Source organism: Myotis lucifugus, unplaced genomic scaffold, assembly GCF_000147115.1.
Source record: "Myotis lucifugus unplaced genomic scaffold, Myoluc2.0 scaffold_15, whole genome shotgun sequence".
Classification (NCBI taxonomy): Eukaryota; Metazoa; Chordata; class Mammalia; order Chiroptera; family Vespertilionidae; genus Myotis; species Myotis lucifugus.
In genome coordinates this window covers 871,180-898,932 of record NW_005871063.1, presented here as the reverse complement: position 1 = coordinate 898,932, position 27,753 = coordinate 871,180, and the positions used below count along the sequence as shown (strand labels likewise).

The 27,753-nt window shown below is 37.9% G+C and overlaps 1 protein-coding gene across 1 annotated transcript in view; it reads right to left on the bottom strand.

The window, feature by feature from the left end:
• Positions 1-27,753, bottom strand: part of CDK14 (cyclin dependent kinase 14) — a 513,373-nt gene that overhangs the window by 198,831 nt on the left and 286,789 nt on the right. The window contains exon 9 of the mRNA XM_006084938.3: positions 15,476-15,596. Within this exon, the coding sequence (XP_006085000.1) occupies positions 15,476-15,596 (121 nt within the window). The remainder of the gene's footprint in view (positions 1-15,475; positions 15,597-27,753) is intronic.

Sequence of the window (27,753 nt, the reverse complement as noted above, 5' to 3'; positions counted from 1 at the left end):
CTTGGATTACTTCTCTGAATATAGATTCAGGCTCCAGTCAAAGGAATAACAAAGACAGTAGACTAGTGAAATAAATTAGATTAAATGCTAAACCCAACCTGAACTTCACACACAGGAATGCAATAGTAATTCAGAAAGGTTCCTCGTTAATTAACCTAATAGGTAATTTTATTTAGCCATGCTTCACTGAAATAAACCATTATGCAATTAAAGCTAGTGTGCTTTGATGTTCCAAGACTGCCATTAATTTATCTCACTTCTTTCTGTGGAAATGTATATATTTGTAAGATAGGCCATGGTTTTGTTCCCTAGGAGGTTAGCTTCTAAAAGATCAAAAATTAAAAAAAAAATTTTTTTGCTATAACTTATAAGAAAATGTATTACACATAACAGATGTGATATTTTCAAGTTGGCATTTGCAGAATTTGAAAAGTGAAAGATTAAAAAATTACATTCCACATGCCCTTGGTGACTACTGAAGGGGCTGAATTGATTAAACTGTCACTCATCATTTACTGTGGTTAGCGCTCCATTAGGCTCAGATAGGCACAATATATCTTAGTCAAATACTTCTCTGGAGTACTTAGTTCTCAAGGAATAAAAACCAAACCAAAGCAAACCTAGATTGTGGGTAAAAGCCCATCTCAGAAAACATTCAACTCAAAAAAAGAGACTTGCTATATAATGGGAAACTCTAAGATTTATTTTTCAAATGGTGAGACAAAATTACATCTCCAAGAAGGTACACTTACAAGTTAAGCATATCAGAACAAAAATTAAATAAAAGCAAAGAATGAAGTCCAGGCAGCTAATGTAGTTCTGTAAGGCCAAGGCCCAGGGTGGCTGGCTGTTGACTTGGGAGTAGGTACCAGTGTCGACATCTAAAATAAGACTTCTGACAGGTCTCAAGAATCCAACCATCTTAAAGTACTAACCAGCATTAATGCTTTTTATGTTACAATGGTAATTCTTGCTCACACATTTTAATATACTTCTATCTATCTATCTATCTATCTATCTATCTATCTAATATATATGTTTCAGTATACATATATTTTAGTACATATATATTTGTGTGTATATGTAATATTTGTGTGTATACACACACACACACACACACATATATATATATATATATATATATATATATATATATATATATAATTTTTTTAATCAAGTGGCAAACCTGTATTTTTGCATTCTGGTCCAGCTACTTAAGCTAGAAACACAGGAATCATCCAAAACCCTTGCCTTTCCCTTCATTCAGTCATGACGTTCTCATATCCTATTTCTAAAAATCCCTCCATTATGGTCTCTAACCATTTCCCCTCTTCTTTCCTTTTTCTCTACCTGCTTCTTAAACCATGTCCCTTTTCCTACCCACAAGTCTCAGCTATTTCACCTCGTGGTGGGATATTTTATCCACAGCATGGCCTTTATGGCCTTCAACCCCAGCCTTGTCAACTTGGAAAGATGGCTTTGGCAAGTCAGTCCAAGTAATTGCCACTTGGTGAAACCTTCCATGACCACCGCCTCCCTGCCCCCCTCTCCTCAACAATCCACCAAGGATAAACTTATCACTGTCACCTCTAAGCCACCACTGTACCAACTGTATACCGTGTTATAGCTATCACAGTCTTTCCCTCTGACCTTGAAGGCATGAATGGGTCTTTCTCATCCCTATAAGCCCCAGGACCTGACCCAGTGCCTGGTGCAAAATAGATGTTCAATAAATATCTTTAAAAATGAATGAATGTATTGCATAAACTAGTCTGAGCAGTATATACATGAAACTGCAATAGAGAAAGAAACTGGATGTAGAGCTAATATCATATAAAATGAAACATTAAAATAAAATAAAAAATAAAGAAAAAAATCAGTTCAATAATATCACCAAAATATCTAAACCCTAATTTCATTTATAAGTCACTCTGAGAATTCCAGCAGTCTCCATGGCAACCTCTGGTTCAGCAGTACAATTTACTCAAATGGTAAAATTTAGAGGTAGAGGAATTTTTAGAGAATGTTTAAGACAATGTTTTGACTTCCACATCTACGGACACTGTATTACATGTTTAAATGTCTTCGTTTCGGTCCCAGAACCTGAAACCGTGACTCTGAAGCCTGGGCCAATGAGCCCTTCATTATGCCACCTGCCTCCCCAGTGACAACCAAGTGGCTTTATCTGGTCAGATTACACAAGAAGAAAGAGAAATGGCAAATTTGTTCATGTTCCTGGTCACATAAATGCTAAGGATAAAGATAATACCAAAATCAAGTCTCAAAATTCAGGTTTGAGCAGGCAATAAAACTACCTTTAAAACGGGTCTATCACCATTGCTACTATACTGAAAATAAGATGATTTTCTATGTTTAAAAATACTTGAAAATTCAAAACAGGCTCCCACAGATAATGAAGATCCTAGAGATAAAGTATTAAAATAACAGCCAAAGATTATATAGATAACTGAGAATATTCAGACTAGAAATATCCAGAAACTAGGCACACACACAAAAAATGTAAATAGGAAAGGTCCTTACTGAAGACTACTATAAGTAAACAATGTAAAACTCAAAGTATTGCATTCAATAGCAGAGAAATATTATTTCTTATACAATGGAATAAGAAAGGAAGAGAGAAGTCCCGTGTGATAGTCATTTAAAATGCTACCAGTGAAAGCACTTCTCCAAGGAATAACTGAAGACCAGTCAGGACAAGAAAAAAGCATTAATAAGCCTTGTGCATCTTTAATTTCTGTTTATATGACAGCCGATGCAGAACAAGGAAGTCATATTATAAGATTTCTCCCTGCAAAAGTTATTAATCCTCCTGCATTAGGGGAATTAGGAAAAAAAATTATTCACGGGTAATTACGTTAAATATCAAAGCAAATGACACATTCAAGCAATCTTCCTAGAGAAATCATACCTAACATACCATGAAGAAAATAACTGCTGAGAGAATATTTGACAGTGAAATATTTGACAACCATCTGATATCTTAGTAAATATATGGAAGACCTGAAGGCAAAAACCTTCCCATTGTAAATCCTCATTGTCCATTTTTTTTTTTGGTGGAGTTTGTGGGCTTTTTAAAATATTCTCAATGGCTTGCCCTGGAATATGGCTGTGTAGACTAGACATTGCACATAGACTGCAAAATGAATGATGTCCCCTGGAGTTGTGTGATGCAATGACACTAGTGAGTGGTAATTGAGAATAAGGACCAGCTCTTGTACGTCTGACCCTCTGTAAAGTCTGTAAGGTTTTGTTGAATGAATGAATGAAAGAATGAATGAATGAAGATGCTCATATTGTGTACTATAAGAGAGATCTTTGTGGAAAGGGGGCTGCCCTGGGACTCTAGGGGTGTTTCTTTTCTTTGCTATCACCAACCAGCTAGTTAGTGTGTGCAACATAAGGAAGCACTTTCAGAATTTTGGGGTGGTGTTATAAAATGGCCATGAAACAATTAAAAAATTATGAATTTATTCCACTGGTTACTAAAATTCTGAAATAATTGAATATGCTAGGATGAAATATGATAAAGTTTTTAAATGTGTTGACTTTACATCAGGCCATGAATATATTGTTTCAGAAGCAAGCATGGAAAAGCCAGCAATCAAAAAAAAACCATTACATTATCGATGAGAAAGAATACAAAATCCTTCCCAAGTTTCTATACAAAACACAATTATATATAAACATCTCACTATTGGAATCTGTCTCACACGGAAATACAGAGAAACATAAAATGCTGTATAACAAAAAATAAACAATCCATATGTGAATAGGAAAACAGATTCTGTCTTCAGTAATTTAATAAGTGCCTATCACACACTATGATTAAGTTTTGTTTTATTTTTTAATGGAATTTAGCAGGCTATTTCTTAGCCACTCATAGGTTACTTTAGTTAAGTTTGACTTTAATTCTTTTTCAATTATTGTATTATTTATTTTCCCCCTTAATGGCATATTTTACCAATAGGAATCTAGGGACACTATGTTTGAAGAGTAAAACTAAAAAGCAACCAACCAAACAAATATCTAAGTTTATCAATCATATAATATAGCATCTAAAATCAAGAAACCTACTAGGTGTACTTTAAGTTATATTAATTCACACAGCAGAGTATCAGCACATAAAAATGTGTTTCTTAATTAAAATACACTTCAGATAATGCAGTGTCCTGAGGAATCAATTCACGAATGGCACAAAAGCACAGGAGTCCCCACTTCTGTCCTTCAATGAACAGTATGAAGTAGACACTGAAATCCCTCTACTAAATATAGTCACACAATAATGGTTAGCCAAGCTCCCAGTTTCTCTCCAATCACATTTCAATTCAATCCTACCTTTCCTGTGCATGTAAGTTAAGAGTCTACCTTTTTACCTTCATTGGATTAGAGACTTTATATTGACTGGAATATTTGAAAGAGTTTCGCTAATTGCTTCTGCTAGTTTTAATAGCAAGCTTATGTTAGATTCACACATACCACTGATCAAAAGGCTTACTTCCTACAATCAATTCTTAGGAACTATCACTCCATTTCATCACTAGCTCATCAGAAAGCATATGGCTTTTTTTTTTTCAAGTTCCCTCTGCCCCCATAAATAAGATGTCATTATTTCACTAACACTTAAGTGATTAAAATTTCAAATTTTCACCAGCACACTAAGAAGTGGGCAGTCAAGAGGCTCCTACCTGCATTGTGCTGTTTGAGTGGCTTCCATCCATCAGCACCTGCCGTTCAACTCTGTTTCCGGGCAAAAATCACACATTTCTATAGGACAAGGACCTTAGTAATCAACGGTCCATAGTTAAAGCCTCAAATATTAAATTATCAACAAGAGCAGGACGTGTAGTAAAATGTGCATAAACTCCCCCTTGCTCCCTAAAGTGACTAAAGCAGCAGGTGTGTGCTCATCTGTACTGAGTGAATCCCTCCGCTGGACTGTACCACGTATTGCTAGAAATAATGAAATTCTCCGATCGGACCGAATTATTCTCAGAAGTGGAAATATCACTGATCTGGAAGCTTTTGTGTTTGTTTTTGTTTTGTTTTGTTAATGTAGAACGTCTTTGATTAAACGCAGAAATGTATAGGTAAGTCTTCACCTTTTTGATCATGTAAATAACTTTGTGATTTCAATGGAAGCTCTTAATGATTTGCATGTTTGGCCTTTTTTCTTTTGTGTGCTCATTTTAATGTGGGGTCATCAAACTTTCTAGAACGCCCCTCACAACTTTCCCCCAAATCTTGGAACTATTATGAGGTGGGTGTGTGTGTCTGTATGGCCACAATGGTGTACAGAGGACGTGGTCGCCCCCTCCAGGTTGCTCTCTGCAGTTTTACTTCCTCTTCAGAGCAGTCCTATGGCGTGGACAGGACGGGTGATGCTACCATTTTGTATTGAAAATAACCTAAAGCCTAAAAAAGCTATAAAATTTATTTTTTTTGGAATAAAGAAACTTTAGAATATTCAGTTATTTTGAACCACAATGATGAATCTGTGATGTGTATATGGTGTGGGTGGGGTACAGCTGAAATAATCTTACACTGACAGGCTCAGTAAATCTGATTATAAATTTTAATTTTAGCCGTAGACTGGCCGAAAGAAAGAAAGAATTACGATAAAAGAAAGTCCTGAACAGAGAAAACGGGAAACAGTGAAAAGTTTTTAAATTCAAGGTCTAGCTTTTAAGGAGACAATGACTAGCTTTTCATTTGTTTTATGCGTGTATTAAAAAAATGTCTTGGTTGTACAAAAAAAAAAAAAGGTTATTTTTTTGAGTATGTAGGCTTCTCATTTTGCTGTCGCCCAGATTGGTATTTAAGTATATGGATTAAAAACTTAGTCTGTACTTCAAAAAAAATAAAAAAATAAAATTTTAAGCAAGAATAAATAGATGAGAATGAAAGATACCCTTTTTTCAGAAGATGTGGATGAAAGTGTGACAATCTCAGGAGACCATAGGTTAGTTACACCTTCAAGATATAGTCAGAGTATTTACCTACAAAAACTCAAAAAGGCTCAGGGCTTGGGCACACAGGTTCTAGAAAGTGTGCAGGTGAATCAGACAACTGGAAATAGGGTGAAAGATTGAGTTTGTACAAGCAATCGATCCATAGTCTTCTCTGACTACCTCCCACCCCAACCAGGCAGCAGGACACCGAGTGTTTATTTATTCTCTGAATAAATTAAATCCATAAGACCTCACATTGAGAATAAAGGGTGAGAGCAGGGTGAGGCACAAAGCTGAAGAAGGGAAATGAAGTGAAAATATATTTCTTGACCTGTGTGACTATCCCCTCCCCTCCCCCATCCTGCTTTGAGGAAGTCAGCTGCCAGGAAGCAGCACCTGAGGAAACAAAGGCCACAGGCACTGACATCTGAGTCTCCCAATGAAGAGGGCAGCTTTTCCTGAACAAAATATAATGAACTGAGCAGCCAGTAGTGCTCCCTAAGCACACAGATTCAGTGCCTCATTTATAAAGTAAATAGACAGCCAAAGAGCTCCACACCCCACAGTTGAGGAAGGCTTCCAACAGAAACCAGAGAAAAAGAAAGCAGAGGTGATATATATGACAACTGCAATTTTGAAAAAAAAGAATGAAAGGTTTAGAAGATAAAAAGTGATAAGAGAGTAAAAAAAGGTTTTAAAAACAGAGGATTGATACAGAAGCTTAAATATCAAACTATTACAAATTTTTCAAAAAGCAAAGACAGTAGGAGGAAAGAAATCATTAAAAAAGAAATTCAAGAAAATTTCTAAGAACTGAAACATATGTCTTTATATCAAAAGGAACCTACCCAGCACCAACAGAAAAAGACACACCCCCAACTGAAATATCATGAAATACTCTACAGAGAGAAAGTATGAGGGGCACACAAATAGCTGCGAATCAGAATGGAATCAGACTTCTTAGCAGCAATACTAAAGCTCCAAAGAAATTAAGCAAAGCCTAATGATATACTCAGAATGAAATTTTATCAATCACATGTGGGAGCAGAATAAAGACATTTTCAGAAAACTAAGAACTTGAAAACTGTATCTTTAATGCATTCTTCCTTATAAAACTAAAGGAAGACTGGAATCCAGGAAATAGGGAATCTATAATCAGTAAAGGTCTGGAAGGAGAAGTAATCCAACCCAGAACAGACTAATGAAGTGACTACCTCCAGAGGTGTGAGGGAACCAATAAGACATCGAAACCCTAAAAGGCTAGCAACAGCAGAAAGCCATTACCTGCCTTAGAACTAAAAGCCATTATTCCCCCTAGTATGAAAAAGGTCAAGTGTTACTGAAATCTATTGATAGCAAGAGCCATGGAAGAGGGACTTCCCCACAGAAGTTATAGTCAGCCATTTACAGAAATATGGGCTAAAGTAGGGAAGAATTAGGAAAGAATATCTCATCTCCCTCTCCTCTCACTTGTCCATTGCCTGAACCCAATTGGAATTGTAGCCAAGACAGCCTGGAGGATATATTCCCTAGGGGCTAGCCAGCCAGAACACAGGGCAGAGCAGAAGAGGGTAGAGAACAGATTTGAAGAGAAACAGAGAATAACCAACTTAGACCAATAACCACAGGAGAGGGGCAAATAGAAATCCCCAAAAGACAGATGTTCTTGCTAAATTTAGCAAGACATCAGAGCTGAGAGAGAAAAGGCCCAAGGAAAACGTTGAGGGAGGGAGGTGTCAAAAAATTTAAATGGGATTGATAGATTTGTTGATGTGTTTGAGCATTTGGAAGTTTTTGTCATAAAGAATTGACAAATCCTTCATATTTATAATTAAGAATAAGAACAAAGACAACTAAACTAATACAAATCAGAGACAATTATAAAATCCAGGAAGAACACAAGGTTATACAAGAAAGAATACATATCATGAATACCACTTGACTTAAGCAGGAATATTTACATATCAATGTTTCAAAATGTGATACAGACTCTATAATGGGAGAATGAGATGAAGTCGGGGATGGTTGATGAAAGAAAATTAAACCTCTATCTATCATAACATCTACCTAGTAGATAATGTCTAAAATAATCTATAATAATAAAAGCAAAATATGCTAATTAGACCAGGTGTCCTTCCAGACAACCTCTGGCTGCGAGGGAAGCCCGGTTCCGGGTGCCAGAGGGAAGCTGGTGCCAGCAGCCAAGGGAAGGAAGGCCTACTCTTCCATGAATTTGGTGCTTCGGGCCTCTAGTAAATCAATAAATAGCAATATAAACAATTATTGAAGACATATAGAGGTAGACAATAAAAGAGTTGAAAGCAGTTGCTTCTGGGAAATTAGAGGGTGAATAAGGGTGAAGCAGGAGATTACTGTTTTTGCTAGTACCTACTGTTGTGGCAGCTATTAGCTATTAGTTATACCCACTATAGCACTGATGGCGAACCTATGACACGCGTGTCAGAGGTGACACGTGAACTCATTTTTTGGGTTGATTTTTCTTTGTTAAATGGCATTTAAATATATAAAATAAATATCAAAAATATGTCTTTGTTTTACTATGGTTGCAAATATCAAAAAATTTCTCTATGTGACACGGCACCAGAGTTAAGTTAGGGTTTTTCAAAATGCTGACACACCGAGCTCAAAAGGTTCGCCATCACTGCACTACAGGTTTCAGAAACTAAAGAAGGACAGTTAACAAATTTGGTCAACGAAGGTCACACAGGGAAGGAGGGGGAAGAGATAGAACTTAATTTAGTCTTTTAATGTGTTCTCTACTACAAGACTGCCTCTCCTTTACATAGCAAACCACTGCTAGTTACTTGACCAGAAAACTGATTTCTACATGAATAGACACACACACTTCAAACATAAAAGGTGCCAGCATACATCCAATATTCCCTAAACTCTGAGCACTGACTTATGTATTTCCAAATTACACACACACACACACATGACACCCTCAGCCAAAATCTCTAATTCTCTAGACATAAGTGGCATGTTAATTTTCCTGAAATCAGATATAGCAGCTTCTATTTCTTCTCTATGTCTTATAGCACCCTTGGAGCTATACAGGCCCCCTTGGTTTAATTGTGCTTGGTTTTTTTGCACTTCACAGATGTTGCATTTTTTTTACAAATTGAAGGCAAGACCCTCCAACCATCAAAAAGTTTACAACTCACATTATTGCAATACTTGCTTTATTGTGGTGGTTTGGAACTGAACCTGCAATATCTCTGAGGTATGCCTATACTCCAATAAAAATGCAATAAATTTTGCTTGGCTGAGATACTAAGAACTAATAAGAACACTATTCTCAACATTTGTGGAGTATTATGTTTCTTAAAGAATTTCACATTTAACCATCTCTTGCTAGTTTCATAAACCAGTGAAGCTGCTGAGTACACTATGGGTTATATTAACATCATGAAATTTAGTCACTGTGATTTAAAAATCACCCCCCCCCCAAAAACACACACAACACAACAATTTGTGGGTTCCAATTACTTTGCCAACTTTGGTAAAAAATAAGAGAATTTTTACTTAAAAAAATACTTAGTAGTGAAGACTACATATAATGCCCCATTTTATATATTACTATTCAGCTAACTTATCACTAAAAAATGACCAAACACATCCATTGAAAACACACATACACTCTCACTCTCACAAACACACATTGATAGACAACATGAGATGTAAAAACCATAACCATGTTAGCCTTTTGATAGGAAAATAGGACTGGTTCCCTTCAACACTCCAAAGCCATTGCTAAATTCAGCACTTTGGCAGCCACTCAATAATGCCATAATAATCTAATATCAGAGAATTGTGCTTTTGGAGACAATTCGTTATTAATCAGTGTTACAGAAGTTTTCCACAAGAAATTTGACTTTGTAGCTAGCAGTCCTTCAGTGTAAATTAAGCACTCATATGCATTAAGTCTCTTCTCTTTTCTAGTATTTAACAAATTACTGCTCTAGTTCTTTATGAGAAAAAAGACCACATGTCACAGTTTAATCCCTGCTTTACATCTATTGCGCTGGCAGAATTACTATTAATTCTCAAAGGTATTCTGGAATGGATAATATAATATATGGTCTTACTGTTACTTTAGTAAAGTTTAGACAGTGACTAATTCAAATCCTCCTTGGTCTTCTGACCTGATTAATTATAAATGTGTAAATAGTGTTAACAGATAGATAACTTAGATAACTTTATGTGGCCAATGAACTCAAATTCTCATTCTTACTACATTCTTTTTTAAATAGACTCATTCATTTTAGTAGAAGGATAAATGAGTAATGGTTAGAAGTTGGGGAAATGCATGCCAGCACAGAATTGGTCCCGTAAAATGTATTCTATCCAGAGATTCACGTCTTAAATTTATTGTAAAGAAACTCCTCCTTGATCAAAACTATAATACAGAATATTAAAGTAAGGGGAGAAAGGCAGTTCTCAAGGCTGTTGAGTGAGAGAGAAAGCCACAACCTGTATTTGAAGCACAAAAAGGATTAACCATGACTCAGAGCATAATCTAAATTACAAAATAGGAATTTTACTGTATTATGTTTTGGAATAACTTTACTAGCAAAAGAAAGCCCAATTTCTTATAAATCATCTTCAGAGATTATGTAATATGTTGGAAAGGAAAGGGCTTGGAGTGTGTTAGCCCTTTGAATGTTGCCTCTGCTCACTACGTGACCTTATTTACTATCCTACTTACTCTTCCTGGGTTTTGCTTTCTTCCACTGTATCATGGTATAATAGGTAAGTAATTAAAATGCATGAGAGCTTAGAACACAGTCTGTGTTCAATAAAAGTATCTATTATTGTTACTCTTATTAAAACTCAATTTCTACTGTTACTCAATTACTCAAGACAGGGTTTCATGTAGAATAAATTTATTTTCAGGATGGGTGGTAGAGTAGAATTTATCTATGATTTTCTCTATTAAAACACTGGTAAACAAATCCAAGTCCTCAAAAAACCTTATTTTACTATATAAATTTCCTGGGTTCAAGAGAAATCATTAAGAATGACGCCAACTCTGTATATTGCCAATCTGAATGGTGATTAGGCTTATTTAATAAAAAGTAATGCTAAATGGCCTTATAATACTCAATGAATAGGCAATTTCTTTTCTGATATATGCAAAATCAATTTTGATGCAGACATTTTTCTATATATCAAGATGGATATGGAAATTTTTTTCTAACCACCCAGCTGCTACAATGTTAAATAAATTAATTTTAATCTTAAATCAGAGATGTAATAGAGAGAGGGGTGATTTAATATGCAATCTCATTACATTTGACAGGCTTATTTATAAATGATTTGCCCCACATTTTGACAAGCATAGTTAATATGTTAATTAGCTTTTAAACAGATGATGAAAGGAAGAGACTGACACGCTATCATTCTTCACACACCATGTTGGGGAGCCCTGTCATTGATACCATAAGGTAGTGCTATTACATAGTGTGGCCCCCAAAAGCACTGTGATCTTGATGAGATAATTATTTGTCAGCTACAGGTAACTTAGTCACCTTATGTTAAAAATTAATCCCTTAAAAGAATCCCAACCTATCTTCTGCTTTAGAAAATAAATGTCGCTCTAAACATACATATGAGCTTCCATGAAGACTACAAAGCTAATTTAGAGCAATGACCTCCACAGCTAGAACAGAACTCTGACAAGAGAGGAACTAACTACAGGCATAAGCTGCTTTCACATCTGCACTTCTCTTAATGGGGTTCTCAGCACTTGGTAAGCCTCTTTGGTTTAGAAGCTTAAAGATGATTTCCTATACCTTGACTTCCAAAGAGTTATAAAATCCAAGAATTAAGAGAAGTTAGACAGGAGACAATGTCCAATTTGATTCCTCTGCTTAAGGACTCCTTTCCGGAAGGAGACAAAGGTATCAAACACTGTCTGTCTAGCTGAGTGCTCAAATCCCAAGGGATGTTCACACCCACCCCGGGGCTGGAGACCCAGAGCAGCAAATCATAACAGGGCGAGCTCTGATTCCCATTACTTGCTGCCAACGTTAATGCCTATGTGTCTTCATTAATATTTTATTGCCTGTGGTTATTTAAACAGAAAACTGGAAAATGTAACACTGTGTAGGGATCGTTAGGCTTTAGTTACTACCCTCTTGCCCCAGGATGGTAATGAACTGTAAAAATAGCCTGAGACAATTGCCACCTGCCTCCCTGCTATTGTCCATGGGTTAATATTTGCACTTCTCCTTGGTGCACCTGAGCCATGGCTCAATTATAGTCCCATTTCTAGGTCTTCACATACCCAGCATCGATCTCATTTATTATGCAAATATCGGCGCCCTGTGGACATCTCCCTAACTGGAGAAATACCTGACTTATAGGATAATATCACAATGGCTTTTAGAAAATGGCTTGGAATGAAATCAAATTCAGCATGACAGGCATGGCATAGACGTAACTCAGATTTTAGGGCTTGGAAATGAAAAGCCGAGAAGCATAGGGAACGGCTCAAACATAACACATTGACTATTTGTTTTTGCCAATGATAATTGTTGCAGGCAGGCCAAAGGCATTTGGGGGTCTACTATTTTTTTAATACTCACCCGAGGATATGTTTATTGATTTTAAAGGAAAAGGAGGGGGAGAAGGGGAGAGAGAGAAAAAGAGAGAAACAGCAACTGAATGCCTCCTATGCACACCTGGACCAGGAAATGAACTGACAACTGAGGCACATGCCCTGACCGGGAACTGATCCTGCAACCTTCTTCTTTTTTTTTTAAATATATTTTTATTGATTTTAGAGAGGAAGGGAGAGGGATAGAAACATCAATGATGAGAGAGAATCATTGATAGGCTGCCTCCTGCATGCCCCCTACTGGGGATCAAGCCCACAACCCAGGCATGTGCCCTTGGCCAGAATCGAACCTGGGACCCTTCAGTCCGCAAGCCAACGCTCTATCCAGTGAGCCAAACCAGCTAGGGCAGAACCTGCAACCTTCTTGATGTAGGGGAGGATGCTCCAACCAAATGAGCCACCCATCCCAGGTCTACTATTTTGTATCAGTTTTCCTCCCTTCCACTTTAAGTGGAAGACTTATTCTTCTACTTCATTATGTCTCTGGTTAAAGTAAATGGGCAGAAAGTGCCCAAGCCTTCTTCCTTAAGAGAATGAATACATATATGAAAAGAAAAATGTGTATGTGTGTATGGCGGGCGTGAGGGGGGTGGTGTGAGGGAGGGTGAGGGAGGCAAAGACTGGAAATCAAATGCCAATTTTCAGAAACAGACATGTCAGCAAGTCACAATCTATGTGGCTCTTTGTACTTATCACAGCACTTTTAAAGATTTGGGGGAAATTAGCCAATAGTGTATAAAAAACAGCTTCTCCCATTGATGAGGGTAGAATCTTAACTGAACTGCCAAGCACTAAGACAAAACTGGCCCCAAGCCACAAATATTTCCAAATTATGTTCTATTAGCAGAGTCCTTAACTGACCCCACTGAAGGCAACCCACAATTTCCATACTTTAAAATGGAGAAAACCACTCCATAACTCAAGAATATTAAGCAATGATTACTTGCATAGCCTACTCTCAGGAGGGAGGAAGGAAGTTAGAAAGTTAGTAATTGATATCTGATGAGTCTTTGACCTTTATTTCCAATTTTTTACTCCATTACAACCAATGATCAAAATATCTATTGCCCCTGCCTAGTCTTGGGATAGGGGGGGGGGGGTAATATCTAACTGTAACAAAATGTCCAAAACAAACAAAAAAGCCAGAAGTGGGATGAAAAAATAGATTAGCTCAGCTCCTCAATGATAGATGGTCATCTTTATGCTCAGTGTTTTGGAACATGCATTATGATGGTATCAGATGTATTATAAGGCATTACAAAAATGTATGGCAATAGATCTTAGGCTGTTTGATGACCCAGATTCCTTTATAACTCTATTGAAAGCTGAAGATCTACACCCCATAAAAATAAATAGGTCCATGTGTACACAAAATATTGCATGTAATCTCAGTGGTTTCAAAGTTCCCGAAATCCCATTCCCAGGGGGTTTGCTGGAACCTAAATTAAGAAAATCTACACTGTGCCCTACATCACAAGGAACTTGTTTTCTCACCGGAAAATATTGGAATCACAAACATCAGGGAAGAAGCCAGACCTCAGCACGGCCTAATTAACTAAAAGCCAAGATAACTGAGGGCAGAGCTGTGAAGTAAGTACATGGCAGTAAGATAAACACCACGTGCTAAAGTTTTATTGAGGTCGCAAACATTATATGAACATGTAGCTGAATTCTGTATATGGGGCACAGTCATTCTTAGAAGATGATTCCTGCTATAAAATAACCACATGGTATGTAAACTGTTTTGCTTTAAACACAATTGTGAGTCTAGAAAGGGATTTTTCCATTAATTAAGGACATTTTCAACAGTCACTAGTAAGCCCTTCCTGAGTGCTGAAATTATTACCTTATTTGATTCAGATCACAATGGATTGGGAACCCATACTTTGTTATAAATAATAATCAGGCATTAAATCTCATGAGTCTCTGAGCCTCCTATTACGATAGATTCTTAAGTTTGGCTAAACCATCATGTGAGATTGAGACTCTACAGAAATTAAATGTATTGTGACCCTTTAAAAGAGTAATTTTATTTCATTTTGGATAATTGGTGGCAACAGTTTCCAGAAATATATTGCACCAAATTTAGTGCCTGGCAGTTACACCAAAACCTTCAGACCACTTATCCGAGCTTCGTTGTGAATTTAAACATGCTAGCTACTACTTCAAACCATACTGTTGTTTGGAGATATAGATATACATCCTTGCCATAAATCAAAGCCACAAATTAAGACCTTTAGGGAGAAAAATCACTGACTACTTGTGGGAAGCCACCGCTTGCCAATACTGTCATCAAGGAATGCAGAAGGCTGATGGACCTTGGGCATTAGCAGGGCTGATGCTCAGCATCTATTGTTTGTGTTGATAGCGGTGGCTCAAGGCAATTCCCTAACCTGATAATCCTGTTACTGTTTACCAAACTTTACCTTTGATATGCCTGTATGCATTGCTAAAGGGCAAATGTGTATTCAAGTAAACAAACAGCGGACCAGGCCAGAAGTCAGTGTGTCTCTTCAAGAAAGAGACTCCACCAGGCCCCCAATGCCTTCTAAATTCATATTTCTTGTATAGCATTTTCATTTGTGCATCAGCCCCTCCTGAACCCCACCGCGAAAGTCACGGCAACTACTGACAGTTAGAAAAGTGTCTCTGCCCCTGTCCATCAAGAGGCCCCATCTGCAAGGCAGGCTCTGATTAGGAAATATTCCCAATCATGTTTGTTAAAAATCTAGTATCACTGCCACACACCAGCAAACACTCCTCCACCATTAATCTTCATTCAAACTGTTGGGATGTTTATCTAGGCTTGACACAGACCAAGTGCCAGGGATAGATTAGCTAGAGAAAAGCTTCCGTTTCTCACCACATGTCCAGGCAGGTAGAATACTCTGTTGAGCCCAGGAGGACATCTGGAGGTCGGTACCATAAGGTAACCACTTCATTGGAGTACGTGTGGCTAGGGACCGATTTTGCTCTTGCAAGACCTGCGGGTTACATGAAACATAAAGAAGTTTAATAGGCATTCATGGGACAAGGGAATTTAAGTTTGAATGTTAACAGTTTTAAAAGGTCAAACATGACATTGTGATACAGAGTCAGTGCTAAGGTTACAAGAAAGGCCGACTTGTTTCAAACACATGCTTGTAAATCATTTATATCCTTAATAAAACATCATGACAGTAATAAAATCCCAGGAGAGTAAACAAATGATCCATCAATGATTAGACATTACACAGAAGCTTAGAAATCTTCTGGACTTTCCAAAGAATGTTCCATGGACCTCTAGTTCTGAGAGCTATAAATAATGTTATTGGAAAGGCTTCCAAGGTCAAATAATTTTGAGAAAAGATGGATTAAGAAGTTAAACAGTATTCCATACATGAGATTGCTCAGTGCCTTTAATTGTCCTAATGTGTAATGTGAATCTGAGAGAAGACAGACTGACAGTTTTCTCAAAGAAGATTTCCCAAACTTCTTTGGGTTTCACGTTCTGTCAAGCACTTGCTAGGAAACGCTTATTCAGGAAGTTCACTTAAAAACTACCTAAATAAAAAATTATAAAGGAATAGTTCAAAAAATTAAAATGTTTTTAAAGAATTTTTTAAAACTGGGAAAATGGTCACAATAATATGTTCAGTGATAATGCACGTGCAGTTTGACCTCACAACAAAGAATGACAGGAAATGCATTTTTCCAAATTTTCTACAATGACTATGATTCCTTTAAAAATCACAAAATCTAGAAATTTCTTTCTTAAAAGAAGAAATAATCTGTGATAGGGTTCTATCTGGGTATGTTAATTAATGACAGGGGTAAAGTATTATCACTGTAATGCTCAAAACACATATAACATTTTAATAATATTCTACCAGAACAAATTCATTTTCTTGTTCTGCTTATTTAAATTTTTATGTAGTACTTAGAAACATGACTTTTTTCCTGTTTATTAAACACTTGGTATTCCCTTTTGTATATTCTATGTAAACGTTAAAATTAATAGGACAGCTGGTGAGACAAGAATTTCTAATTAATTCAACTATGCTATATGTTACAGTAACTCAATTTTTCTATAGTTTTTCTAATAATATAATGGCATATTACAAATTGGTGAATGTTTATAAGTATTCCATATTAAAATGGACAGATTATAAACACAAATACATACACATATGTGGTCTCCAACTTTTTTGCACATAAATAGAATAACTAGTTTTGATAACAGATTTCTACTTTGATAACAGATTTCTACTTTTCTTTTTCCTTTTAATTTATAGTGATTAGACATTCATATACCTTACGAAGTGATCACTCCAATAAGTCTAGTACCCATCTGACACTATATAGTACATAGTTATTATAATATTATTGACCATATTCCCAATGCTGTAGTTTACAGTCCCATGACTATTTTCATAACTGGAAATTTGTACTTCTTAATCCCTTTCACCTTTTCTCTGCGAGGTTCTGTCCTACCTCAATTCAGGCAAAGCTGACCACCAGATAGGACAATCATGGTGGCAGTGTTTCCAGAATCTAGTAATCCCATCAAAAGCTTTAGTTCCTCAAATGGGCATGTTTCTATACAAAGAGCTAAGCACAAGTCCTGAAATAGGTTCTGACTCGTTTCATATGCTGTTGTCAAGTCAAAGGGGAAGCAAAAACATCCAGGCTGGATTCCCTTGGCTTTTCTGAGGCCCTGTTGACAGAAAGCCAGGCCAGAGGGATAGGAGAATGAAAACATCTGAGATTTCTTTGACAGCTCAGAAGACCAGGCTAGTTATAGAAAATTACGATATTTTCACTTTTAAAGGGAGAACATGACTTCAAAATAACTTAGAAATAGTATAAATCTAAATAATTATATGTGATTTCAGGTCAATTATGTTCACTGTGACTTTAAGTTTATAAAACTGGTTAAATATATCTGGAAAATATAAATAGAAAAGGCGTTGTCTACATTATTTTCCTCCTTCCCACATGTTTAGGTCAAGGACTGCCCAAATTCCATTCACGAGGGTCACAAAACTTCCCAAATTAACAGTGAAAATGAGTTTTCCATATCTAACTCTTCAATGTGTTAAGACAGTTTCTTAAAATAATGTGTGCGAAAAGTTATCATACATTGAAGAATGTTACATTCTTCTCACTTTAATAAAGTCAATTGAAACAGTTCCTTGTGGAAAGTATCCTGTATACTGATAAACAAAAGGTTTTCACCCTACCAGTATTTCTGTTCAGTTAAAAAGATAAATAAATCCCAAAACTCTTCAGGGAGGGAGTAAATTACTAAACAATGACTCAAAAAAAAAAAAGAAAAGAAAGAAAAAGAAATAAAGTATACTTTGAAGTAGTAATATATAACTGGGCTTTTAATAAATATTTTGGGTAAAGACATTGCTCTGTATTTATACAGTTCATGCATCAAAACACGCTTACTCATACAAAATTTATTAAACTGCATCCTGCAGCTGAAGGAAAACTGTAGGACAGGATTAATTAGCACAGCATGTGTGAAAGCCTTTTCTCTCTGTTCCTTGTCAGTTGCTATGGTTACACTACAGGAAGAGAGCTACACTACCTTAGAGAAAGGATGAAGTTCATGGGTTATTATCAAAACTTCTTGCATTAATGTTTAGTGTGAATAAAAAGTTAAAAAGCCAAGCGAAATGCTAACCAGATGAATACAGGTTACCTGCACGCCACAGTTGTGGTTGAGTGTGTGCATATGAACTGGTGCTTGTTGCTATGGGCACCGAAAATAGCTTGCATAACAATTCAGAGTATCCAGGTTTAAGATGTTACTGTTTCTAACTAATCAAAGACCCTCAAGTAGAGTAAAAAAAAAAAAAATCCTGCTATTCAAGCCCTATTGCCAATTATTCAAAGGCAGGCAACCTTGATACTGGCTAGCACAGCAGAATCTTAGATTTCTAGAAGAGCTCTGAAGGTTTATAGTTAACCTCTTACCCAATGAAAGAGTTCCTTTTTCCATATATCTTCAAGATGGTTATCCAACATCTGCTGCCACCCTGAGCCTGGTTCTACCCTCTTGCAGGGATTTGGGATAAATCACTCGGCAGTGCTTCTAACTTTTGCCCTAAGCTGCCAGTCATTCAGCATCAACCAATGGAGATGTGCTCTAGAACAGCAGTCACCAACCTTTCGGACCTCACAGACCACCAGTGGTCCGCGGGCCACCAGTTGGTGACTGCTGCTCTAGACCTTATCTTAATAGCTCTCTCAGCTGCAATGGACCTCTCTTCCTCTTTTTAAAATCTACTCCCTTGACTTCTCAGATATGGAAACAGCAGTGACCTGGTCTCCGTCTCCATAAGGGATCTTCCTCTATATGCTGTTTTTGTGTGTTTTTTCCTAGGGCTATTATTTATTCAAACCAGGTAACTGTGGCTAATACCATGTTTTAACTGTTATGGATAGGTGATTTCTCATAAGATTGTATCTCCAGCTTCTATCTTTCCAGGGGCTTCCGATCTGGGTCTGTCCAATTCCTCAGCAAGGATGTCCTGCAGGAACTCAACACAACCCCAACCCCAAGTCCCTGTAGCCATCTCTGTCGAAAATACAGGGAATATGCCCTAAGCCAAGGAGTAAATGCATTTTACTAGTAAACTGTTTTAGGTTCCCCAAACAATAAAAGTTATTTTAGTTGTACACAGATATACATTAGATTTTATATTCCATGCACATCGAACTATTCCTTCAAATTCCAAGGCATCCTTTTTGCAGGTGGTAAAATTGTTTGGAGACTGTGAGTAATCTCTCAAACTCTATGGAGAAAATCACTAAACCTAGTACAGCTCAAGATTGATCACCTTCATGTCTTCGCTTTGACTAAGGGATTGAAAAAAAACTGGCAACACTAACTGGTTTCTTTCAAATTAAGTGGAATAATGGCAAAAGCTAGATGAACTTACAAAAGTCAACTAAAATAAGATAAGAAGGAGTATCTTTCACCACTTCAGTCTTTCCAGAGGACGGGCCACTGTTTTGTGCTTGTCAGTGATTTCGGTTTTTTATTGGAACAATTCCCACACCTCTCTCTCAACATACTTCATTTCCCAAACTAAACCATCAGAAAAAGATGGTCATGTTCCTAGTTAATCACAAAAAGCAATATGTCTAGGCCAGGGGTTCCTTCCTTCACAACCTGGAGCTAAACAGACATGAATTATTTGGGTAATAGTTCACCCTCGGGCAGATGGGCTGGAGAGGGAGAGACTCCGCTATCCCATGAGTCATCCCTGGAGAAGGGCAGCGAAGGCTTCTCATTTCTTCCCCTTTCCACAGTCCTGGGAGCTGGCCAGGAATTTCTTTTTTCATACCAATTTTTAATGGAGTACTCTCCCTGCTACAGGATTTATATTAAATGTCTCAGGCTGTGCTAAAGCGGCTTGAAAATCTTTTATTGCTGCTCTTAGAGTATATCAGAAAACAACCACCACACAAAACGCGGAAAACACTTTTTTCTGTTCTTCTCCCAAGTTCTGGCTTTAACCTCTTTCCTCTGCACTTGACAAATTTTCCTGGATGATTTCATTTAATCCCGTGGCTCCAGTTACTATCTATATGCTGGTGATCTCAAATACATTAACTCTAGAATTAATCTTCCTCTAAATCTTTAGGTTTCTACACTAAAAATAGCCACTTAGGTCTTCTACGGCTATCTCAAACATTTCTCCTGTCCCCAATTCTCCAACCAGTACTACTCTCTCCAGTATTCTGTAACACATCATTAACCATCACCATCAATTCATTCACTAGAGCCAGAAGTCTCATCTCATTCCAGGTTCCTTTCACTTACAAAATTACAAAATTCAATGCATTTTACTTTTTTTAAAATCCCCACCCAAGGCTATGTTTATTGAGTTGAGAGGGAGAAACAACGATGTGAAAAACATTGTTCAGTTGCCTCTCGTATGCACCCTAACAGAATTGAACACACAATCTTTTGGTGTACAGGTTGGCACTCCAATCAACAGAGTAACTCGGCTGGGGCCAGTGGATTTTACTTTATAATCTATATATATAAAAGGCTAAGTGACTGATCGTACATATGTCTGACCATCCAGCCAGTACATATGATGTGCACTAGCAATTTAAAAATAAACTGCACTGGCAATTTAAAAATAAACGTTGTCTCTCGCATGCGCGATACATATAAAGCTCTCACTGGCACCAATCGCATGCGCAGGTTTCGATCTGTCATTGTTGATCGTGAATTTGGTTGTTTTTGTTGACATTCTGAAGCAGAAAGTGGTGGCGTCAATAGAATATTTCTGAAGACCAACTATTGGCACAACGTACCTTGACACTTCATCTCTGACCCTTCTATTTTAGAGAAAGGGCGAATAGCAATATTGAAATATTTCTTCTAATTAATTTCCTTTCAATGTGCATGAATCCGTATACTGGGCCACTAGTTATTTTATAATTTTCTTCCTCATCCTGAGGTCCACTCACCCTCTCTTACAGGATTGTTACACTAGCCTCACTTCTGTCCATGGCAAATAGTTACCAATTTCAAAAAACATTCTAGACAATAAATCACCTACATTTATTGAAATTGTTTTATTGAAAATTAAAGTTTAAATAAAATACTCTTTAAAGTGAATATAATAGAAGACTGAAAAGCCCAAACTTCCCCTATAAGCACCATGAAAGTTGGACATCCTCCAATTCCCTTGCCCCATATTTGCCATCACAGGAAACAGGAAATATGGGTGTTTTAGGGACAGGTCTATGCTTTTTTATACAGCTGATCATTGAACAGCACAGGTTTGGACTGTGTCGGTCCACTTATACGTGGATTTTTTTCAATAAATATTTTCTTTTCCTTAGGATTTTCTTAATAACACTTTATTTTCTCTAGCTTACTCTGTTTTAATACAGTATATATGCATACACAGGGTGGGGCTAAAGTAGATTTACAGTTGTGAGTATACAAAACAGAGTTTATTCTTGTATTATTATTTATTAACTAGAGGCCCGGTGCACAAAAATTTGTGCACTCGGGGGGGAGAGGGGGTCCCTCAGCCCGGCCTGTGCCCTCTCCCAGTCTGGGACCCCTCGGGAGATAACGACCTGCTGGCTTAGGCCTGCTCCCAGGTGGCAGAGGGCAGGCCCAATCCCTAGGTGCAGCCCCTGGTCAGGCTCAGAGCAGGGCCGACTGGGGAGTTGGGGCGCCGCCCCCTGTCATGCACAGAGCAGGGCGGATCGGGAGGTTGTGATGCCACCCCTAGTCACGCTCAGGGTAGGGCCAATTGAGGGGTTGGGGCACCGTCCCCTGTCACACTCAAGGCAGGGTCGATAGGGAGGTTGCAGCACCACCCCCTGTCACACACAGAGCAGGGCCGATCAGGGGGTTGGGGCGCTGCCCCCTGTCATGCACAGAGCAGGGCCCATCAGGGGGGTTGGGGCTCCGTACCCTGTCACACACAGAGCAGGGCCGATCAGGGGGTTGAGGAGCTCCCCCGTCACTCACAGAGTAGGGCCAATAGGGGAGTTGGGGCACCACACCCTGTCACACACAGAGCAGGGCCCGTGGGGGGGGAGAGGGTGGTTGCGCGCTGCACCCTGTCACACACAGAGCCGCAGGGGGATCAGGGGGTTGGGGAGCTCCCCCCTATCAGGCACAGAGCAGGGCTGATCAGGGGGTTGGGGCGCCTTCCCCTGTCTGGAACAGAGCAGGACGGATAGGGAGGTTGTGGCCCCGCCCCCTGTCACACACAGAGCCTCAGGGCGATCAGGGGTTTTGGGCGCTGCCCCCGTCACGCTGATCCCGGTGCCGGGAGGCCTTGCGGCTCCGCTGATCCCGGTGCTGGGAGGCATATTACCCTTTTACTGTATAGAATAGAGGCCTGGTGCACGGGTGGGGGCCGGCTGGGTTACCCTGAAGGGTGTCCTGGATCAGGGTGGGGGTCCCCACTGGGGTGCCTGGCCAGTCTGCTGAGGGCTGAGGGCCGTTTTCAGGCTGGCGGGTGACTGAAGCTCCCAACCTGTCCTTTTTTCTTTTTTTTTTTATTCTGGGCCAGCTTTAGCTCTGAGGCCTCGGCTGTATTGAAACAATGTTGCGGTCTGGCTGGCTGAAGCCTGGCTGATTGAAAGCAGGTTTCTGGGGTTTTGTTTAGCTTCTATATTTGTTACAATGTTTCTTAGAGAGCAGCTGAGAGGCCGGCAGCAGGCGGGGAACCTGGCTTCCTCCGTCACTGGAGCAAGCAAGCCTCCCTGTTCGCATCAGCTGCCTGGCTGCCGGCCGCCATCTTGGTTGGCAGTTAATTTGCATATCTCAGTGATTAGCCAATGGGAAGGGTAGTGGCCGTACAGCTAATTACCATGTTTCTCTTTTATTAGATAGGATTGTTGTGTTTTCCAAATGAACAAGTGTAAACCTACTTTTGTCCCACCCTAGATAGGTAAATAGATAGATAGGTAGGTAGATAGATAGATAGATAGACAGACAGATAGATAGATAAAACCATACAATATGTGTGTTCATTGACTGTTTATATTATGGGTATAGCTTCTGGTAAACAGTAAGCTATTAATAGCTAAGCTTTTGGGGAGTCAAAAGTTGTACACAGACTTTCAACTATGTGTGGGGGTTTGGTGTCCCCAACCCCCAAACTATTCAAGTCACCTGTACATTTAATAACATGGTGTTGTTAAAGTGGAAAAAAATGTTTTGAAAGTACAGTTAGATCTTTCTTTTCCTTTGAATGAAACTTTTTTGGTTTTGTTTCTGTCCAGACTTCTACTTAACAGAATCTACTCTTATAGGATAACAAAAATCTCTTAAAAATGTTTTTATTGGCACTTCTCAGAGTCTTTCCACTGAATAAGAGGAATTTTTGAAAATCAATTCTAATTAAATAAAATGAAGTCCAGAAGAAATTTAAACATGCTAAGATAGTATTTTATTTTGCTCTGATTTTATTTAATTATCTTTGTTTTCTTAATATATTATACCTAATTTCTGGCTATCCTAAAGGGCTCAGATTTTTTTTTCTTTCATTTTAAATAACAGGAATGATCACAACATTTTAATATAGACATTCTAAACAAAAAATATTCAAATAATTAAACTGTATATATAGGAAAATTTTATTTTTCCTATTTTGTATAGAAGCTAAAAAAATGTACTTCTCTGGTAAACTCTGTTTTAAATGAAATTAATAGATGTGATGGGAAGACCAATTAGTTGAAATCTTGTGGCTGAATACCATATAAGGAACATGCTATTTTTGTCAGAGCATTGGGCTACATATTGGAAGACTTGTGATATGAAAGAAACTAAATTCCTGATAGTGGTTTAGACATCAGTTAGTTGTATCTCCTTGATGAAGTGACTTAAGTTTTCTTCACAAGGCTGAGATCAAAGTCAGCAAACCATGGCCTGCAAGCCACCTACCTGTCTATGTAAATAAATTCTGCTGGAACACAGGTACACCCACTCCCTCACGTATTGTCTATGGCTGCATGTGCACTAAATAGCAGAGCTGAGAAGTTAACAGGCCCATAAGACTATAACAAATAGTATCTGGCCCTTTAAGAAAAAGTGTGCTGACCCAAGGGTAAGATTAAGGACACTTCAGAGTCCATTCAACTACAGGCACACGTGCACCCTAGCGAGTCTTCCGAGGAGGATTTGCTGCTGGTGTTCATTTTATTTTGTTGAGGCTGTTCAGTTTGGCTTCTCTGTATCTATTGACTGCCCTTTTTGAGCAAAATGAAGGTGTTTTTATAAAGCTTGGATGCCAATGAGAGTTATTTTATGGTAACCACATGCAAGGCAACTGTCAGCATTCGGGGAGAAGAGGTTAGAGGGACGCGTGGCGCTGGCAGGAGGTCTCTAGTCTGTCTAGTTGGCAGAAGCTGCCTGGCTGCCTGGCTGCCTGCTGGGGGTCCCGGCCTCCACCCGCAGCCAGGAAGTCGTATGTTTAGGCTCGTCTGACGTATTTCCTTCAGTTATATTTCAATGGCCTTTTGTGCATCTGTAAAGGCAAAACAGAGAAACTCACAAGCTAATAAATAGCACTCTTTCCTTCAAAAAAAAAAAACACACTTTGCAGATAGTGTGTTTTTTACAAATTGAAGGTTGTGGCAACACTGTGTGGAGTGCATCTATTCACAAGATTTTTTCAACTGCACTTGCTCACTTCTTGGCTCTGTGCCACAACTTTGTCATTATTATTATATTTATTATGGTGGGGCATGATCAGTTATTTTTTATGTTACTTTTGTAATTATTTGAGGGCACCACAAACCTTACTCACATAAGAGGGCAAAGCTAATCATATACTCAAAGTCAATGGGTAAAATGCTATTGAACAGCATGGCATGCAACAGAGAAATTGTTTGTGAAAAAGAGTCAATCGATGCAACAACATTCATTGTTGTCTTATTTTTAAGATGTTGACAAAGCCACCCCAACCTTCAACAACCACCACCCGACTAGTCAGCAGCCATCAACACTGAGGCAAGATCCTCCTCCAGCAATAATATTACAACTCACTGAAGGCTCAGATAACAGTTAGCATTTTATGGCAATACAATATTTTTAAATTAAGGGATGTACATTGTTTTTTTTATACCTAGTGCTAGTATTGCATGCTTAGTAGACTACAGTATGATGCAAATATAACTTTTGTGTATTTTTTATCATTTAAAGTTTTGGGATATAAATATTTTATTGGTATATTGCAATAAATTGGATTAAAAAAGGAGCTATGACTGGAATGTATATCTATAATCCATGAATATCAGTTTTACATATGCCAGAAAGCCTTAACTTTCTCAAAGGATAATGTTTAATCATTTTAATGTGTTTTAACTCATAACAGTACAGAATACAAAAATGCCTTTTTATATAGATGTAGTTAACAAGATGTTATTTCAAATTCTGCTAGATGAAATAAGTCAGACAGAGAGAGACAAATACCATATGATTTCACTTATATGTGGAAGCTAAAGAACAAAACAAAGGAACAAACAAAACAGAAACAGACTCATAGATACGATGAACTGACTGATAATTGCTGGGGGTTGGGGAGGGTTGAAGAGATTAAGAAGCTACAAAATAGCCCTGGCCGGTGTGTCTAAGTGGTTAAAGCACTCTCTCTAAAAATCAATGGGAAAAATATTATCACGTGAGGATAACAAAAAAAAAAAAGAGGCTACAAAATAGTCATGGGGATATAAAGTACAGCATAGGAAAAACAGTTAATAATACTGTGATAACTATGTACAGTGCCAGGAGGGTACCAGAACTACAGGGGGAATCAGTTCGTAAATTATATAAGTGTCTAACCACTATGCTGTACACCTGAAACAAATATAAATAATACCGAATGTCAACTGTCATTTAAAAATAAACAAATTCTTAAAAAGCAAAAGGAAAGGCTCGTTCTAACATAAACATAACTTTTATATGCACTTGGAAACCAAAAAATGCATGTGACTCGCTTTATTGCACCGGTCTGAAACAAAATGCAGTATATCAGAGGTATGCCTGTACTAAAACTCAGTGATCTTAAGAAAATTTTGCTAAAAACTTGTTCATTAAATGTATGAAGATCACATATGCTTAAGTTCCTAAAAAGCCCTCTAAGTAAATAATTCCACCTCAATGATCCTATCACATCACATCTGCATTAGCAGAAAATGCAAAATCATTTTCACTGGACTTTATGTGAATATATCATCATTTTCACAGTTCACTGGTTTACATTTCATTTTCTAGTTTCTGCTTCTCAGTTAATGAAACTCTGTGTCATTATTCCAAGGCTAGATGACAACACAATATAGAAAATGAATTTCATAACCTGACTAAATTAGCAATTTTCATGAATGTCCATATTCAAGCTGATTTGTTTCCAATTTTTTAAAAATTAAAAGTAAAACATACTAAATTCATCATAATAATCTAAGTTCCAAATCAAAACATAAGACTAAAAACTTTTAGGCTATTTAGTCATAGATTAGTATATGCCACAAACACTATATGAGCATCACTTGCATAAATTAAAGAGATTATTTGTTGAAAAATCACAACTATAATTAGGTCAAATAACCTGAGAATAATTATGATTTTATGTCAGAGGTATGCTTTGCACTTCATAGGAAAGAAGCCAATCTATAAAGATGAAATTATCATACATACATGACATTTGAAATGACATCATAGACTCTCAATTTTTTTTTAGCTCTCAAGAGAAGAAATTATAGTAAATGTTCTTCTGGGAGGCTTAAGAGAAAAGCATTCCCATTTCCTTCCCGAACCACTCAATTAATAAAAAAGTGTGTGTGTGTGTGTGTGTGTGTAGGAGACAATATTCTTACCTGGTCTTACTATGATAATACTAAAATATAAAAATCAGTGGATATGCTAGTACTAACAGAGGCAAACCTGCTGAGAATTTATTGATAGTTATAATCTGTTAGGAACTCATAGGGTTTTTACATGTATAATATCATCGAATCATTACAACAATCTAGAAGGTTGTATAATTATTAGGATCCCAATTGAACAGAAAGGAATCTACTTTACTCCAGGTCATCTTAATATAAAGGGCTAATATGCAAATGGTTGTTACATGCCATCAGCAGGAGGCTTCGCCCCTCACCTGGTGGGGCTTGAGGGGGGGTGGGGCCGGCCAGGTCTGGGTCTCATGCAATTTTGAGGCACGCATGGGTGGATGGGGGCTTGATTCTGGGTCCCATGGTGTGCCCGAGACTCTGACAGGAGGGAGATTTTCATATACATTTTACTAATTTTCTTTCATCTCTGACACTTCTATTATAGAGAAAGAGGAAATAGCAATATTAAAATACTTCCTCTAATTAATTCCCTTTTCATGTACACGAATTTCATGCACCAGGCCACTAGTACAGTAATAAGTGGCTGTGTCAGTATTTGAATACAGGCAGCCTTCCTAGAAGACTGGGAATTAGGGAGCAAGTATGTTCCTGGGCTCCAGATGGGCGGGGGCATAGACACAGGGAATGGTGACAGGCCAGTCTGGTGAGAGAGGGAGATGGATGGGGTAGGAGCAGAGAGGCAGGAGGGGGAAGGAAAGAAGAAGTGATGAGAAAACATAAGCTGGTTTTGTTCAGAGAAATTGG